A 15,645-nucleotide genomic window follows, 5' to 3' on the forward strand; every position below is an offset into this window, starting at 1 on the left:
TTTAGACCAACCAGGTCTGCTGCTTTCCCCCCAGAATGAGACCCAAAGAGGATTAGACTGTGACTGTCTCACTTTAATTCTCCCTGCTTTTTGGCGTTTCAAGGGACTTTTTTTTGTTCTGGGATAAGACAACACATGGAGGCAGAGGTTCGTTTTATGTGGAACATTTGTGGAGTTTTGGATGAAATGGAATAATCACTGAAAGTTGAAGCCCCCTTTGACTCTTTGCAGCAAGCTCCGACAAAAGTGGATGATTGTGCGCTAAAATTACCCAAAAACTAAACCTACATCTGATTTCCTGGAACTCTTTTCTTGGTGCTGTTTGGAGACATGAACATAGCCTCTCTTCTTGGCTGAGATCATTTATCTTTGGCAGCAAAAGTCATGCTTTTCCTAAAATCCAGCATGTGCAAAGATCATAAGGAGTTCATTTGAATGCATGCACGATGGAATAAAGTGTGAGACGAGGCGTTTCCATAAGCAGACGGTCTAAACAGAAGCAGAACCTTGTATCTGAGCGTCCGGCCCCTTTCCCCTGGCTGCAGTGTGGGATAAGGGGTGTGTTCGGAGGTTCACCAGGCGGCCGCCCGCAGATGGAGGCGCACCAACACTCCCCAGATAGCAGCAGTGAGGAGTGCACCGTCCTGGAGGCTCCGCCCGGAAAAAACGCCTGCCTGCAGCATGCAGGGAAGGTAGGGATGCAACACATTATGGGCTCATATGGGCTCGGCATGTGCATAACGTGTGTATAATCTGGCAACTTTATATCGGCTGTAAACGACTCAAGTACTGCTGTTTCTACCACCAGATTGATCTTATTTTGTGTCACATGCAAAAAAACTTCTGACATTTGAGAAAGCACAAACATTTGATTGTTTGCTACCTGAAGTTTGCCCAAAACTTTGCTTTCTGCACAAGACTGAAACTGAGAACAAAACCCACGACTGAACCTGAACCCGACCTATTCGAGACATATATTTATATTTATGCGTTATTTCGTCCATTACTGACTTTAAGCTACACATACTGACTACACTCTTCCCACTGGGGATACAATATCCTCTTGCAACACTTGACAAGCGTGGATGTAGAGTCAGTCAGAGGGAGAGAGACATTTGAAATTTCATATGAAAATAACCAAATTCGAACCTTGCTAAAGGTCGAAACTTTACACAACCAAAACAAATCCAAAACTCAACGCGATCTGGCGAAGCAGAACTCTACGACAACCTTGCATCTCTTTTTTTTATGAATGTGAGTTATTTGCTTTCTTTCCAAGCAATAGAAGAGAAATTTGATACCACTCTCACGTTTGTACACTAAATAGGAAGCTACAGCCAAAAGAGGGTTAGCTTAGCTTAGCATAAAGACTGAAATCAGGAGGGAACATCTTGCTTGGCTCTGTCGAAAGTTTACAAAATCCACCTACCAGTACATGACTGGTGCTGCAAAATCTTTGATACAAAACCCTAGTTATATTTTACTAGGGTTTACTGTAACAAACATGACATGTAAGGTTGCAGAAGTTAGACAAAGTAAGAGAAAATCTTACTGTTAAAAAAGCACAGGTAGACCAATATTCATTAGTGTAACCGGAGCACTCAGTGTGGTGAACTTAACTGTACTTGTACTACATTTTATCCAAATCTCCCTCTAACTGTACCTCCATCTCTTTGTCTCTTCCACCATCGCTCACCGTTTCCCCTGCAGGTGGCAGAGCTGTTCTGTTCGGCCTGCGAGTGTGCGCTGTGTGAGGACTGTGTGCCGGACCATGAGGAGCACCCGCAGGTGGCCCTCAGCCAGGCCCTGGAGCAGCACCGCAGCAGCCTGCAGGAGAGGCTGGGGGGCGTCCAGAACAGGTGGAAGACTCAGTGGATGTGGTTAAAATTTCGCTGTTTTATAATTGAACTTAATTTATAATAACTGTAATGTCACTATTCTCGGTTGAATAATTCAATTTGTGTTTAATTGGTACATATAGGGGCTTCTGATCCCAAAAAACTTCTATTAACATTCATTAGGACACAGAATTCCAATTTAAAAATCCAATATACATGTTTGTGATACATGATAAAGTGTCAATGTGAGGATCAAACTTATTCAGAACTTAAAGTCCCTCAAGTAAAAATACACATTATGCAGAGAAAATGGCCCGTGTAAGTGTCATATTATTATATATTTGATGATATGATTATGTTTACGGTTGCATTAATGTCTGAGCAGCATTTCTTTTTAGCTGTTGAAGGGCCAGCCATTGTATGTTGTTGGTTAGTTTCGATGCATTACATTTTAAAGATCAAAAATCTCAATTTGCAAATCAGCAAAAGCTGTGCAATAAATTTCAAAAGTACAAAGTGCAGTATTCCCCTCTGAGATGTTGTAGAGTACTAAAAAAAGTACAAATACCTCAAAGTGTCCTTGTAATTGCATATCCAACCCCTTTTAATACACACAGGGACTATAAAGACATAAATAACTAATGAGGCATTTGATGTGGTGAAATGGAGAAGCTGACATATCTGACATCTGGTGGACACGCAGGTAAATGCAGGACAATGGAGCAACAAGGACACAACGACGGCAGAAGTGACAATCCCCCTCTTCTTTCTATATTTATCCCGGCAGACTCCCTCAGATTTCAGACGCCCTGTCCTTCGTTAAGGAGATCCTCCAACAGCTGACCAATCAGAGAGCTTCCATCGAGGAGGACATCCAGTCGAGCTTTGAGGATCTGCACAAGCAGCTGGATGTCCGGAAGAGTGTTCTGCTGATGGAGCTGGAGGTCACGTATGGACTCAAACAGAAGGTGATTCTGGTGATTAATGTTTGTGAAAGCACTGCCTCTCCTTCCACGAGGCTACTTCACAAAATAAAAAAATATATATCTGTTTCCAGGTCCTCCAGGCTCAAGTGGACAGCCTCGTCCGGGGAGAGGGGGACATCGAGGCTTCCTGCACCCAGACGGAGGAGGCTCTGGCTGGGGAGGCGTGTGTGGCGAGCCTGCAGGCGGAGCAGGAGCTGCGGGAGAGGCTGGGGGAGCTGGCCGGACTCGGGCTGCCGTGCCAGCCGGAGGAGAACGACCAGCTGGATCTGCTGCTGGAGACAGACGGGCTGAGGAAGTCCATACACAACCTGGGGACCATCGTCACAACCAGGCGAGACAACTAATATCCAGGCCGGAGCTATAAAAGCATTTTTCTTTTTACATTTGACACCGTTTGACCGTCCTTGTCTTCCTCTTCTACCTCAGTGCGGTGGCGAGCCAGAGCGAAGCCATGGGTGCTGGCCTGGAGCAGTGCGTTGTGGGACATCCTGCCTCGGTTACCATAGTGACAAGAGACAAGTCAGGAGGAGCCTGCAAGAGTGGCAACGCAATCCTGTCAGCTGAGGTTGGTTTTTACGTCCACACTCAAACAAAATGTAGCCCAAAACTTTGGACACTTCAACAGGAAATAACAGAATGTTCCTCATGTGTTGAACCAGGTCTTCACCCCCGATGGAAGCATAGTGGACGGGGAAATAGTGGACCACAAGAATGGGACTTATGAGTTTGTGTACACGGTGCCGAAGGAGGGCGACTTCTCGCTGGCTCTCCGTCTGTACGACCAACACATCAAAGGAAGCCCCTTCAAACTGACCATCAACAGGGTCTTAGAAGCAGAAGTAGAGGTGGGTGGAGGGTAGCTTTGTCTTCATTATCCAACTACAGCTGGAGAACCACTGACCCATCTTCTGTCATACTCTGAAATGTCCAGTTAAGGCCAAGGTTTGCTTGAAGCAAACTAGTTCGTACGAAGTGACATCCAACTTCGTCCGAAGGAAAAGGTGTTCATAGCTGCCACACTGGAAGGAAGGCTGAAAAGACTGAACTGTAAAGAAAGGCAAGATGCAGTTATTGCAGTGATAACAGTGCACACGTTTGCACAATCTTTCCTCGAAGGCATTCATGGTGGTGCAGTAGTTTGTTGAACCAGCTGTTTAAAATACTTTGATTTAATGCAAACTAGAGAACTTGAACCAAAAACGATTTTTTTTTTGCAAAGTTTGTAGGTTTTCTGGTTAACATGAACTAAACACCTACAATTCATACCACCATCTCCAGGTGTCCCCCTCCACCACCACAGCAACCAACTCAGCAGCCTACGCCACCCCGTCCACGGGCTCCTCTGAGGGGGCAAAGAGACGAGGGAAGTCCCCCGGCCAGAAGAAAAAGGGCTCCAAGAGGGCCAGCAGCGCCCTGGGAACCCCACGACGCAAGACCCAGAACCCCATTGAGGACGACCTCATCTTCCGGATTGGTGCGACATCATAGCTTTGGAGGCTTAAGCTATTATTAAAGCTATAACATTCATGAATTTGGGTTAACTGCTGGCTGCCATATGATCAATTTTGTGTTTGACCCTGCTCTCTTCAGGAACGAAGGGGAGGAACAAAGGAGAGTTCACCAACCTTCAGGGAGTCGCAGCCTCATCCAGTGGCAGGATAATAATTGCTGACAGCAACAATCAGTGCGTCCAGGTAAAGTACTTTTCCTATGGTCATCACTTTCCAAATGGCTGTCCGTTTATAAGTCAAGGGAATCCATAATGTCCTCACACGTGTCTTCCCACTGCAGATATTCTCCAACGAAGGGGAATTCAAGAGTCGTTTTGGGTTGCGGGGGCGGTCACCAGGGCAACTGCAGCGTCCCACCGGCGTGGCTGTGCACCCCACTGGTGACATCATCATCGCCGACTATGACAACAAGTGGGTCAGCATCTTCACCAGCGAGGGCAAGTACAAGGTAGGTACACAGATGTGGCATTTAATTGAGCTTCAGTACAGAAATACAAATCATATTTTATTGTTCAAGGACATTTTAATGCTTTCCTGATACATGAAAAACAAATTGTTCAAACTCACATGTATTGTGTTTTGTTGAATGGTTCTTCCTTCTCGTTGGTCATATGTGGCATCCATCAGGCGAAGCTTGGCTCTGGCAGACTCATGGGGCCAAAGGGCGTATCTGTGGACCAGAACGGTCATGTGATCGTGGTGGACAACAAGGCGTGCACTGTCTTCATCTTCCAGCTGACCGGCAAGCTCATCGCCAAGTTTGGTAGTCGAGGCAACGGGGACAAGCAATTTGCAGGTAGTGCTTGTTCAATGAGACAGACTCTCTGGAAATGAATCAGAAAGATTCAAGACAAAAGGCTGACAACCATGCTTAAATCACACATACTACCAAGACTACAGTCACATGAGGTTACATTATAACTTTACTAAGACCAGTGTATTTATAACTACCTGTTTTTGTCGTTTCTCTGCTGCTGTCCTGAAGGTCCACACTTTGCAGCAGTGAACAATAACAATGAGATCATCGTGACTGACTTCCACAACCACTCTGTCAAGGTAAGGCCTTGCTGACTGAATATGACCTTATTACATTCTCCCTTGACCTGTTTGTATTGAGATGATACCTTTATGCTTGTGTCATCACGGCAAACAGGTAGATATCTAATTTGTGGCTCAAGGACACTTCAACAGGACTTGTCACCATGGAACCATGATATACTACACTTACTTTGTCCCTGACAGGTTTTCACCCCTGAGGGAGAGCTGGTGTTGAAATTTGGCTCCAACGGTGAGGGAAACGGCCAGTTCAACGCTCCCACTGGTGTAGCTGTGGACGTTAATGGGAACATCATCGTAGCTGACTGGGGCAACAGTAGAATACAGGTACATCCAGCTTGTAATGACAAGAAGCCCTTCAAGGGAGTGTTGGGAGTGTTTGCAGTGTTAAAAACACATGTTCTCTCTTTGTTGAAACACTTCCAGGTGTTTGACGGCAGTGGCTCCTTCCTCTCATACATCAACACGTCAGCGGACCCTCTGTACGGACCCCAAGGTCTGGCTCTGACCTCAGACGGACATGTGGTAGTGGCCGACTCTGGCAACCACTGCTTCAAAGTCTACCGCTACCTGCAATGATGGAGGCTTGGACGGAGAAGCGAAGTGGAGGAAGGGAAGAAAGATGGAATGAGCAGTTGTTGGAGCAGAGAGATATGGTGCACGATGTCAAATTCTAGGAATTATTGCATGAACCTCTACCTGCAACCATGGAAGGAGGGATGGAGAGGAAAGAGGTGGAAGCAAAGAAGAAGGATTAGCCATCATTACATCATTAGACCATAATGAAACGACATCTTTTGGACAAAGTATCATCATAGTAATCGTCATAGCAAACGTCATAGTAAACGTCATAGTAAACGTAAAAAAAAAGACAATGGTTGGACAAAGATTGGCCTTTGAACTACATTCCCTTAAAGTCTAAAGAGGGACGAGAATATTAGCAGATAAGGGATGATAGAACGATGGTCGCTTCAAGAGTTCGCTGGACTTCACGCAAATTAGAGAAATATCGCAGAATGGGACCCAGGAGTGACGCAAGGCTGGAGTAAAAACAATTATGCAAAGACTAATTCTTGATGTCAAACTCTGGACGTTCCTCTTCCTCCCAGCTTGGCATTATCTTAAATCGGAGGAGTGGATGAAAAAAAAAGGCTTTAAAAAAGAAAGGAAGAGCAAATAAAGTTTGCAAAAGAAGATGACGAAAACGTCTTTGGAAACCACTGCTTCCTAAACCCACAATGGAGTGAATGATGGATAAAGGCATTAAAGAAGGATCAAAGACATGAGTGTATGAATAAAGGCTGATGTTTTGGAGAGAATGGAATGGGAGATAACATTTTTGTAATGTTTTGCCTTCTCATGTTGTATGTCATAATGGCCACTGAGCTAAAAGAGGTCTACGTCTTAGTTTGAAATAATCTCTTACTCCAGGTCATTACCACACATTTTCCAATATGTCTTTTTAACCATAGATCAAATTTGTGCACCAACTCTGAAGCGTGGAAGCTAACATTAGCTAACACGTTTTAGAGGTTGTCAGGTCGCCCTTGAGCAATGCACTTAACTTTAAACTGTTCTTGCAGTAGAGGTATTAAAATATTATTAGACTAAGACATAGGCCACTTTTAGCCTGGTGTCCATTGTTTGTCCCTTGTCTGATTAAGGAATGTTTATTTAGTTTCTTGCCATATGCTAGTGATATTTAGGTCTTAGGCAATAGATTAAACATTAGAAATGATTGCTTGACTCTGATTGTCTGGATGGATGATTTAATTGGTTGATTGACATTGACAAGCAGCATCATCTTATCTATGCTCGGTTTGAGTGTGTCATATATTTTTCCTGAGAAATCTGTTGCAAGGAGGAAAAAAAAGGTCTATAAATCTATCCTATATATTTGTGAGAATACCTTTAATAATATCATGTAAAATGTTGGAATCAGTAACAATTTTACAAACTCGTCTCAGTAAAAACATGAGGTCGGGGGACGACGACATTCTAGAATGTTTCCATTCATTTTTCAACATTGCCAAGGGTTCTAGAATGTTTTGAGAATTCCGAGAAGTGCTTGTACGATTCCACATGTTCTGCCATCACTCATAAAATCAAGCATGCCTCTGTGTTATGTGATTGTTGACATCAAACTCACCACTACAGGTTCTCAACTGTAAGCTCCCGTTTCACAAAACAGTTCACAGACACCTAAGAAGATTTACGGTAATGTGAAGTACAGTGAAGGACTCGAGACAAATGTTACATTGCAAAGCATTTAAAAAGCACTTTTGGAAAAGTGCTTCCTGATAGTAATAAAAGTAATACAACGCATTTTAATAGGCAAGAAAAGCATTTAAGTTACTCACATTCAGCGATTAAACGTCCTTGTTAGAAAACATCTTTGGCTAACAGAGGCTTTTGGTGTCCTATCAAGGTCACACTTGATCAAATAGTAAACTTCATGTAAGTTATTCTTCTATTTATTTATTTATTTATTTATCTATTTTGTCATGTTTTAATCTTTGTAACTTGCCATTTGATTGTGTTCCACCGTGTGCATTGAAGTTCTTAAGTGCCCATTATATTTCTTCTTTTTGTACATTTTGTCTGTTATGTTGAATCAAAATATGATTGTTGGTATTTGATACATTTTATACTGACTGTTGTGAGTGGAAGAATCTACATTTCAAGTTTTGTTTTACATTTTTTTTTTGATAAATGAAAGTCGTCATGCTGTGGAGGGAAAATAATCAAGCTAGCCAGTTAGCAAAAACAGATTGTTAGCATTGCATTTCTGACCAAAACCAATGGACAATGACCGAGCCTACAAACATTGAGCTATCAAAGTAAGGTGGTTCATTTTGAAATGCTAATACTGTCTATTTTGTAACACGGTGCAACTACTGCAGTTAATAGCTAACTCTTGGCTGTTTTTAGCCGTTGGTTTCAATGCTGTATGCTGACAGTGCTCTCTTTTACAGATAGCCAAGACAAAAACAGTATAAGTGCATGTTCAATTAAAAATAATACATTAAAATGAAAGCTGTCAGAGTCCCAAAAAGGAGTTCAAGTTGTTTCCCTTATTGTGCCGATTGTCAGTTTGTTAAGAATACATTCTCTGACTTTATTAAAGCATCAAATAGTGCTATTAAATCTTCAATTTTGCTCAGATTTCTGGATTTGTTGGCTCTATTGATTGTTTCAACAAAATCAGGCTGTTTCTTAAAGTGATTTGGGCCTTGTTTGCTGGAGATTCAGCCTTAATGTCAGTAATATGAATGTGGTTTGATGGAATTGCCTTCTCAGTAATCTTGATTTGTAATTTATTGCGAGCATAAGTAAGAGATAGTTAATAACCATGTCAAACAAATAGGTCATTTGTAGGCTACACATCCATTTGAAGGGACTTCTGAAATTTCAACAATTAATCAACACAATAGAAAAATACTACATTTCTCATTATAAATATTCGCACATGTGGCTTGGGTGTGAAATCAACAACATTGTTCATCAATTTAGTTTTTTTTCCTCAATAGATATGCAGTGTTTTGGAACACAGCTCTTAAAGTACCGATTTCTTGCAGTGCCACTTGCCTGCTACTTCTCTCTTTCTGTATTTACTATCTGTCATGTCTGTTCACTGTTATGGACCGTCTCTTAAATATTCACACACACTCAACAATAAAATAAAGCATCGATTCCTTAATGGCAGCCATTTGTTGTGGTATGGTTTTGTGCAAATTCCGAACTCAATGTGTTGTCTCTTTCATTTTTTTCTTTAAACAATTGTGAGGTGTGCTTATGTCCATAATCGTATCAGTTGCCTCACTGTGTTAGCTCGTCTACAGTTGCTTTTGTAGAAAGACATAAACAGTAATATATACAATTTAAACATTAACAAGACATCAATCAATCATCAAGATTGATATTTAACAGAATTCAGATGACCCATAGACAAAGAGGTGTGTCTTTAAATCTAATGGCGTCATTTAGCCATGACAGCACCTGTTTGCTATGTGTGTGTGATGCTTGTATTGCTATCTTTGTGAGGACCAGTTAAAATCACTTTGTAGTAAGGACACCTGCATTGCGAGGACATTTTGGCATTTCTCCACCACTGAATGGGTTTGTTTGAAGGTTAATACTTTGGTTTAAGGTTAACCTTTTATTCAGGTTCAGGTTAGGTTTAATTTTGGGGTTAGGCATTTAGATGTGATGGTTATTGTTAAGGACTAGGGAATGCATTGTTTCAGTGAAGGTCCTCACAAGTGCAGTAAGACATACATGCGTGTGAGAAATAAAGATTGAGTGATGACTACTACTTATACAAACTTTGATTTGAGAATTCAGGGTTTTTGGTTAGCTTTTGTTGCTCAGAGATTCAAATGACTGACAGTTGTAGTCTATGATTTTAAAAGAAATATTTGAAATATAACTTTAAAAGGAGTTAGTGTCTACACAAGGGTCCCTTCACAGTCCACTATTAGTGCTGAACTGCTGCAGCCATATAATATCTACTGAATATTCAGCCATTGAGTGATCGGTGGCATCTACGATCTAGCAAATAGACCCCAGCAAAATACCTCGGAAAATTTCTAGAAGTTCTACAGAAACCACACAGAAAGCCTCAGGCAACCACCTAAAAACAAACGTGACATCACTCAAACCAGGTGACACCTATTTACCCCCTCACACCCACTCAAACCACATTAAATATTATATAATATACCATATAATCAAACTAAAGCTCAGGAGCAAAACACACCTAAAGCTGATCTTTCTGATCCTGGATTGTGTTTTTTGCTGTATATAGCTGTTGGCCTAATGAGGAAAAGAATAACGAGAAAAATAAGTTGCTGTAAAGTTACCATAGAGGTACAAAGTGGAAGTATTTTCCCATTTGAAAGTTTTCTTTTATTGATTGATAGATCAAAAACATAGGAGTTGACAAGATAATTAAGCAATGGATTACTAGCTAGGTTACTCATGGACACACATTTATATTATTTCAATTTTGTTGTATTTGGGAACAAATCACAGTGCAATGTAATTGATTATCAAAGTGTCTAATCCATTACTGGCTTGTTTTCTCTCGAAACACGTCAACCTGCAACTTCTCATAACAAGAATACCTTTCAAAGACATATCCAAGGTACTGAAGGTAACAAAAAAACAAAACTAAACACCCAAATTACACTTTCTGGACCATATTTTGAAACGATAGGATGCAGGTTTATGCATCAGATTTTCAAGGTATTGATTCTGTGTCAATCTTCTAGCACACGTGGAGAGGTGTCATTGAATCAAAGTTTGAGTAAGTAGGAACCATTTAACTAACACACTAAGCGATGTCTGCAACATGACAGCTGGTGTTTTTAAAGATTAAAGATTAAAGAACTCTCAGCTTGTCGATAGTTTTTCTGATAGTCCTAACTCGTTGACTTGCTGCCGTCTAGTACAGTAAAAAATAAATAAATGAATAATTCAGTCAGTTTTAAGTCAATTAAGCATTCTTTTAGACATAGTTTGATTTTTACATTTACATATCAGTGGCTATGCTTCAGTCCATCACGTTTGACAGGATTCAAATGACCTGCGAGAAAAGACAGGAGTTCATTCAAATGAACTGTCAGGCAGGCTGCGTGTTCATAGAGCAGTTTGTTGGAATATCTCCTTTATTTGCTTCCCAATGAGATTAAATGCAAACAGGTGTGCAGCGTGTGAAGGTCTACCTAACCTTTGCATAAAATCCAAACAGCGTAGTGAACACTGGCAGAGAATAATTAGCATGTTTGTGCCCTAAAGAAGATGCAAAATAATGACATTGCTGGCTTTATATGAAAAAAAAATAGACGACTAAGTGACGACGGAGGTGTCTATTTATTGAAGATTACATATATATGTATGTATGGACTACAAACCTCCACACAGCAGTCAATGACTTTGGAGACACAAAAGAAGGAAGTTTAGGAACCAACACTTTTGGTGAGATGGGAGTTTTGTTATTGTCATATTGTGGGTTTAGTTATCAATGTTTTATTATTCGAGAGTAGCAAATCTTGTGGGAAGTGCAAAAAAACAAGTTCACATTATTTTTCATAACAAAAAGGGATGACTGTGATTTCAGTTGGACTTTACTATGTAGCATAGATAGTCCAATGACAAGGCAAGTGAATAACTAAAATAGTGTTGCCCACAGGAACTACATTTATTAAATGTAAATGCTGTTTAGGCTTACGCTGATGGATTCATAGGTAATTTAATGGGAATTTGAATAAAATGTCAGACATAAGCAAAGGTTTCATAGCAAAAGTCAACTCACAAACAGAGTTAAAAACTAAAATGTCATAAGCCACGCCCACTGGAAGCAGTGTGATAACATTTAACATTTGTAATTTTAATGCCGTTTGTAGCACTTATTGTGATATTTCTTTTAGCCTGTTATGCATGATTGGACCATAGTTACTGGATTTGAGGCAGCCTTAAAGACAGACCAGGTCCTTAAAGACAGACCAGGTCCTTAAAGACAGACCAGGTCCTTAAAGACAGACCAGGTCCTTAAAGACAGACCAGGTCCTTAAAGACAGAAACGCCCGTCGGTTGGTCCATAACCACTCCGACTGTTTTAAAGATTACCAAACTATTTTGTCCTCACATTTATACCCCCCTCCGGATGATTTTCTATAACTTTGGTGATCCACTGAATTTCCATAGCAACCTAATCAGGTCAACATTTTGATTTGTCTTATTCTTTTCATGACTAAATACCTGCAGAACTTTCGCCATTCTCCTCAGCCTCAGCTATACTGTGGGCATGTGAGCATGCGTTTCTTTCAATTTCTGTAAATCTAATCCTCCCTCCATCTCTGTTTTCTCCTCCTCAGGCGTCTACAATTTGAAAATGTCAGTCATTAACTCATCATCCACTAATGACTCCACTCCCTCTCCGTTCTCCTCCTTCTACCCCGGTCTTTGCTTTACCTCCGTCGTTATTCGGTACATGCAGGTTGCCTTAGACTTGACCAGCATCATCCTCCTTGTCCCTCTCTCCGTCTCCGTCCTCTATCTGGGATTCCAGCGGTGGAAACAACAGCGTTCTGTTTCCTCAGCAGCAGTCATGAGTCTCTCTGACTTTGTCACCTACAACATGTCTGCCATGGAGCTGATTGGAGTATTAGGGAACACTTTCTCTTTTGTCGGTGCCTTCATCCAACTCCCTGTGATGAATTGGTTGGGGGTGTATGTTAGGGTTTTCCCCTGGAATGGGCAGATGCTCTTCCCCATCCTGACTAGTTTGGAGCGCTACCTGGCTGTTGTTCACCCCATCACCTATTTGAGACTGAAACAGACGAACGGAGCCCGCTTCAGAAATATCAGCACCGTGTACGTTTGGCTTCAGTGCTTTGCAGGGTTGGGTATTATGTTATTTTTGATGGAAAATCCTAAATTCAGCTTTATAGCAAGCCTCTGTCAAATGGTATTTTTTTTAACTGCCGTGACTTTCTGCAGCCTTTCTGTCCTCCGCGTTCTGATTCGCCCCCCACCAGGAAAGGCGAGCGGGGACAGGGTTGACCCATCAAAGAAGAGGGCTTTCCACACCATCATCATTATAATGGGAGTGCTGCACATAAGGTTCGCAGGGAATCTGGTTTGCAATTTGTTGGGCCTGTCATCAACAGTGAGCGACAATGCTAAGTGTGTGGCGACAGCATCTACAGGGTGGTGCAACCTGCCCAGCAGTCTGATGTTACCTCTGCTCTTTCTACACAGAGCAGGAACGCTTCCAGGCTGTAAACACAACATTAAATCAGGATGAGGACTGGACCAAATTAGACTGTGTGGAATCAGAAAATATGATACAAAACTAACTAATATATGGTAGTTACTATTAAAAGGGAACAACCACAGAAATATAATAGGAGTAGAATGAACATTGAAATGTTTTCCGTGGTTATTTGCTTCTACAAAAGAAAATAGGTGTTATTGTTAGTTACTACACATCAGTGGGGCGGTAGAGTGTTGTTGCACCTTGCCAGGAAGACAGCGGATGCAGTTCCGGAGAAAGATGGCTGGCTAGTTAGCTAGCTAGCTTGTTAATTCCACCATGGTTTAATGCTACAATGGTCACAGTAAATATGCTGAACAAGGTTTCACTCATCTGGCAATAGCAATTTCCGTGTGTGTGGATGAAGCATTAGGTTATTACAGTTATACAGTACACAGTCTGACCTTCCTGCTATGTTGATTTGAATGGGGGGTTGCAAATGTCTTTTTTTGTTAAGCTGTGTGAATGTGTTTTCCACTAGAAAGTTTGTAGTAATGAAAAACTTAATCTCTTCCTTCTATCTGTTGAAGTATTGGGTAACTTCGGTTATGGGATGTCACTTTCTGATGAACGGGTATATTTAAGAAGATGGTTTTGTTTGCGCTATTTTAAGTTACATTATCAAAAGTTGAGATTTATTCAGTTAGAACCATTTAACTTTGTTTGACTTATTTTTGTTTATATATATATGTTTTTGGTTATACATGTAGCATGGTGCCACTTTTATAAATAGAACACTTTTTGGAATTTAATAAAAAGTGTATTGCTCCTGCGTCCTTCCAGCTTCCTAGCCATTTTGGTCATGTTTCCTCATATAACCAATAATAAAATATGTATCAAGGCCCAGTTATTTTTTATGAGATAATGCTGACGAACACTTGCAGACGTCATCAATGGACATCACACTATGTATGTGACATCATGTTCTGCATTAAATTGTGATCATTTTTAAATATTGTAATCTACAAAATTGTGTCTTCCACATTAAACTGTTGTCCAAAACCAGAATGGATGCATACATAATGATGCTCAATTTGTATTACCTCAGTGTGTTATATAAATGAGGTTGTGTATAAATGGTTTGTGCATTCTGCTTCCAATATAAAAGCAGATATATGCTGTAAGTACTATAAATATACAATAAATGTAGATTGACTTAGTCTTATTGATTTGATTAAGTCTCCTTCAATAAAACCAGGCCTGCATCCTACTGATGAAGCTTTTCTCCTGGATCAAATTATGTTTCTAAAAGGACATAAGGTTTGCAATAGATAAATGGACACAAACTTACCAAACATTCGATCAAAGGAATTATTTTAAATGTTCGATTGCCGAGCGATATTGAATTCATGCACAGCTGAGCAACTTTCTTAGGAATGAACGGGATCCCGCCTCCAACACTGTATCCAGTTCTGTTTATACATCCATGCTAGTAGCACTATAGTGCAATGATTTCATGAGATTGTCAATGTTCTTCTGAGGATGCACATGCATGCAGGCGATGTACTACACATCCTTTACCCTACTTTTTATTCTGCTGAATGGCTAGTAATGCATAAAGAATGCAACAGCAAAGCTTTGAACAAGAAGACTAGCTAACAAACATAAGAATTTGACGTGTTTGTAGTGAGAACATGTTGACAATTCAAACTCAAATACTTAGAAAATTGACTATGTAAATGTTTTATGAGGAAGGAAATTAATTTGATAAGTTTATAATGCCTAAATGAAACACAACATGGATTTTGGTTGGACACCCTGAATATAAACATAACTTTTGAAGAAAGAGGCCAAAAGGTACCCTTAATGTGTGACTGGCAGGATTTGACGTCCTTTACACTGACTTGCTTCTTACATGGATGATGTGGCTTGTCCCTTATGATTTCTTCAGAATAAAATGTATCGCAAAGTGCAAATAAACGTATTGTCAGACATCTGTTGAAACAGTGCAAATAGCTTAAATAGCCTACAGCTAGCTTACAAAACATAATAGATAAAAAAAAATGATCTAGCCTGAAACCCATGACTCAGGTCTCAGTGCATTTTAACCACTGTTTTCAGGTGTGCCAGTGGTGACTCATTTAACTAATAGAGCGGATATTGATGATGGTTATGTCAGACCTGGCCACGGCCACACTGACTGAAATTATAATAATTGTTTGTTTTAATGGTCATTATAAATCACCTGCTGTCTGTATACACAGTGGCTTCCAGTCTGCATGATGCTATGTAAATTGAATTAATGCCAGTCTTTGGTTGCAGGTTATTTGAATGCTGTCAAACTTGATGGACAAACAAAATGAATAATAGGAAATATTAACACCACAAGTGATTCAAATGCTTTATGTTTAAAGATTTATCTAAAACAAAAAGATATTAATTGTAAATGTACATCTCCGGCATTAAGATAGATCTTAAAACAAAACCTTACAAAC

At 40.5% G+C, this 15,645-nt stretch overlaps 1 protein-coding gene across 2 annotated transcripts; it reads left to right on the forward strand.

Moving 5' to 3' along the window:
- Positions 1-593: 593 nt before the first annotated feature.
- trim2b (tripartite motif containing 2b) lies at positions 594-5,970 on the forward strand. Of its 2 annotated transcripts, none has more exons than XM_054601338.1 (13): positions 594-692; positions 1,711-1,859; positions 2,626-2,806; positions 2,896-3,155; positions 3,251-3,389; positions 3,484-3,669; positions 4,103-4,298; positions 4,415-4,518; positions 4,616-4,783; positions 4,963-5,131; positions 5,321-5,391; positions 5,578-5,718; positions 5,818-5,970. In XM_054601338.1, the coding sequence occupies exons 1-13, from the start codon at positions 594-596 to the stop codon at positions 5,968-5,970; spliced, it is 2,016 nt and encodes a 671-aa protein (XP_054457313.1). The 2 variants fall into 2 exon arrangements, with proteins under 2 accessions (XP_054457313.1, XP_054457314.1); XM_054601339.1 differs by having other exon boundaries at positions 3,484-3,657.
- The last annotated feature ends 9,675 nt before the right edge of the window (positions 5,971-15,645 follow it).

The sequence above is a fragment of the Anoplopoma fimbria genome, chromosome 7 (assembly GCF_027596085.1).
Source record: "Anoplopoma fimbria isolate UVic2021 breed Golden Eagle Sablefish chromosome 7, Afim_UVic_2022, whole genome shotgun sequence".
Taxonomy (NCBI): domain Eukaryota; kingdom Metazoa; phylum Chordata; class Actinopteri; order Perciformes; family Anoplopomatidae; genus Anoplopoma; species Anoplopoma fimbria.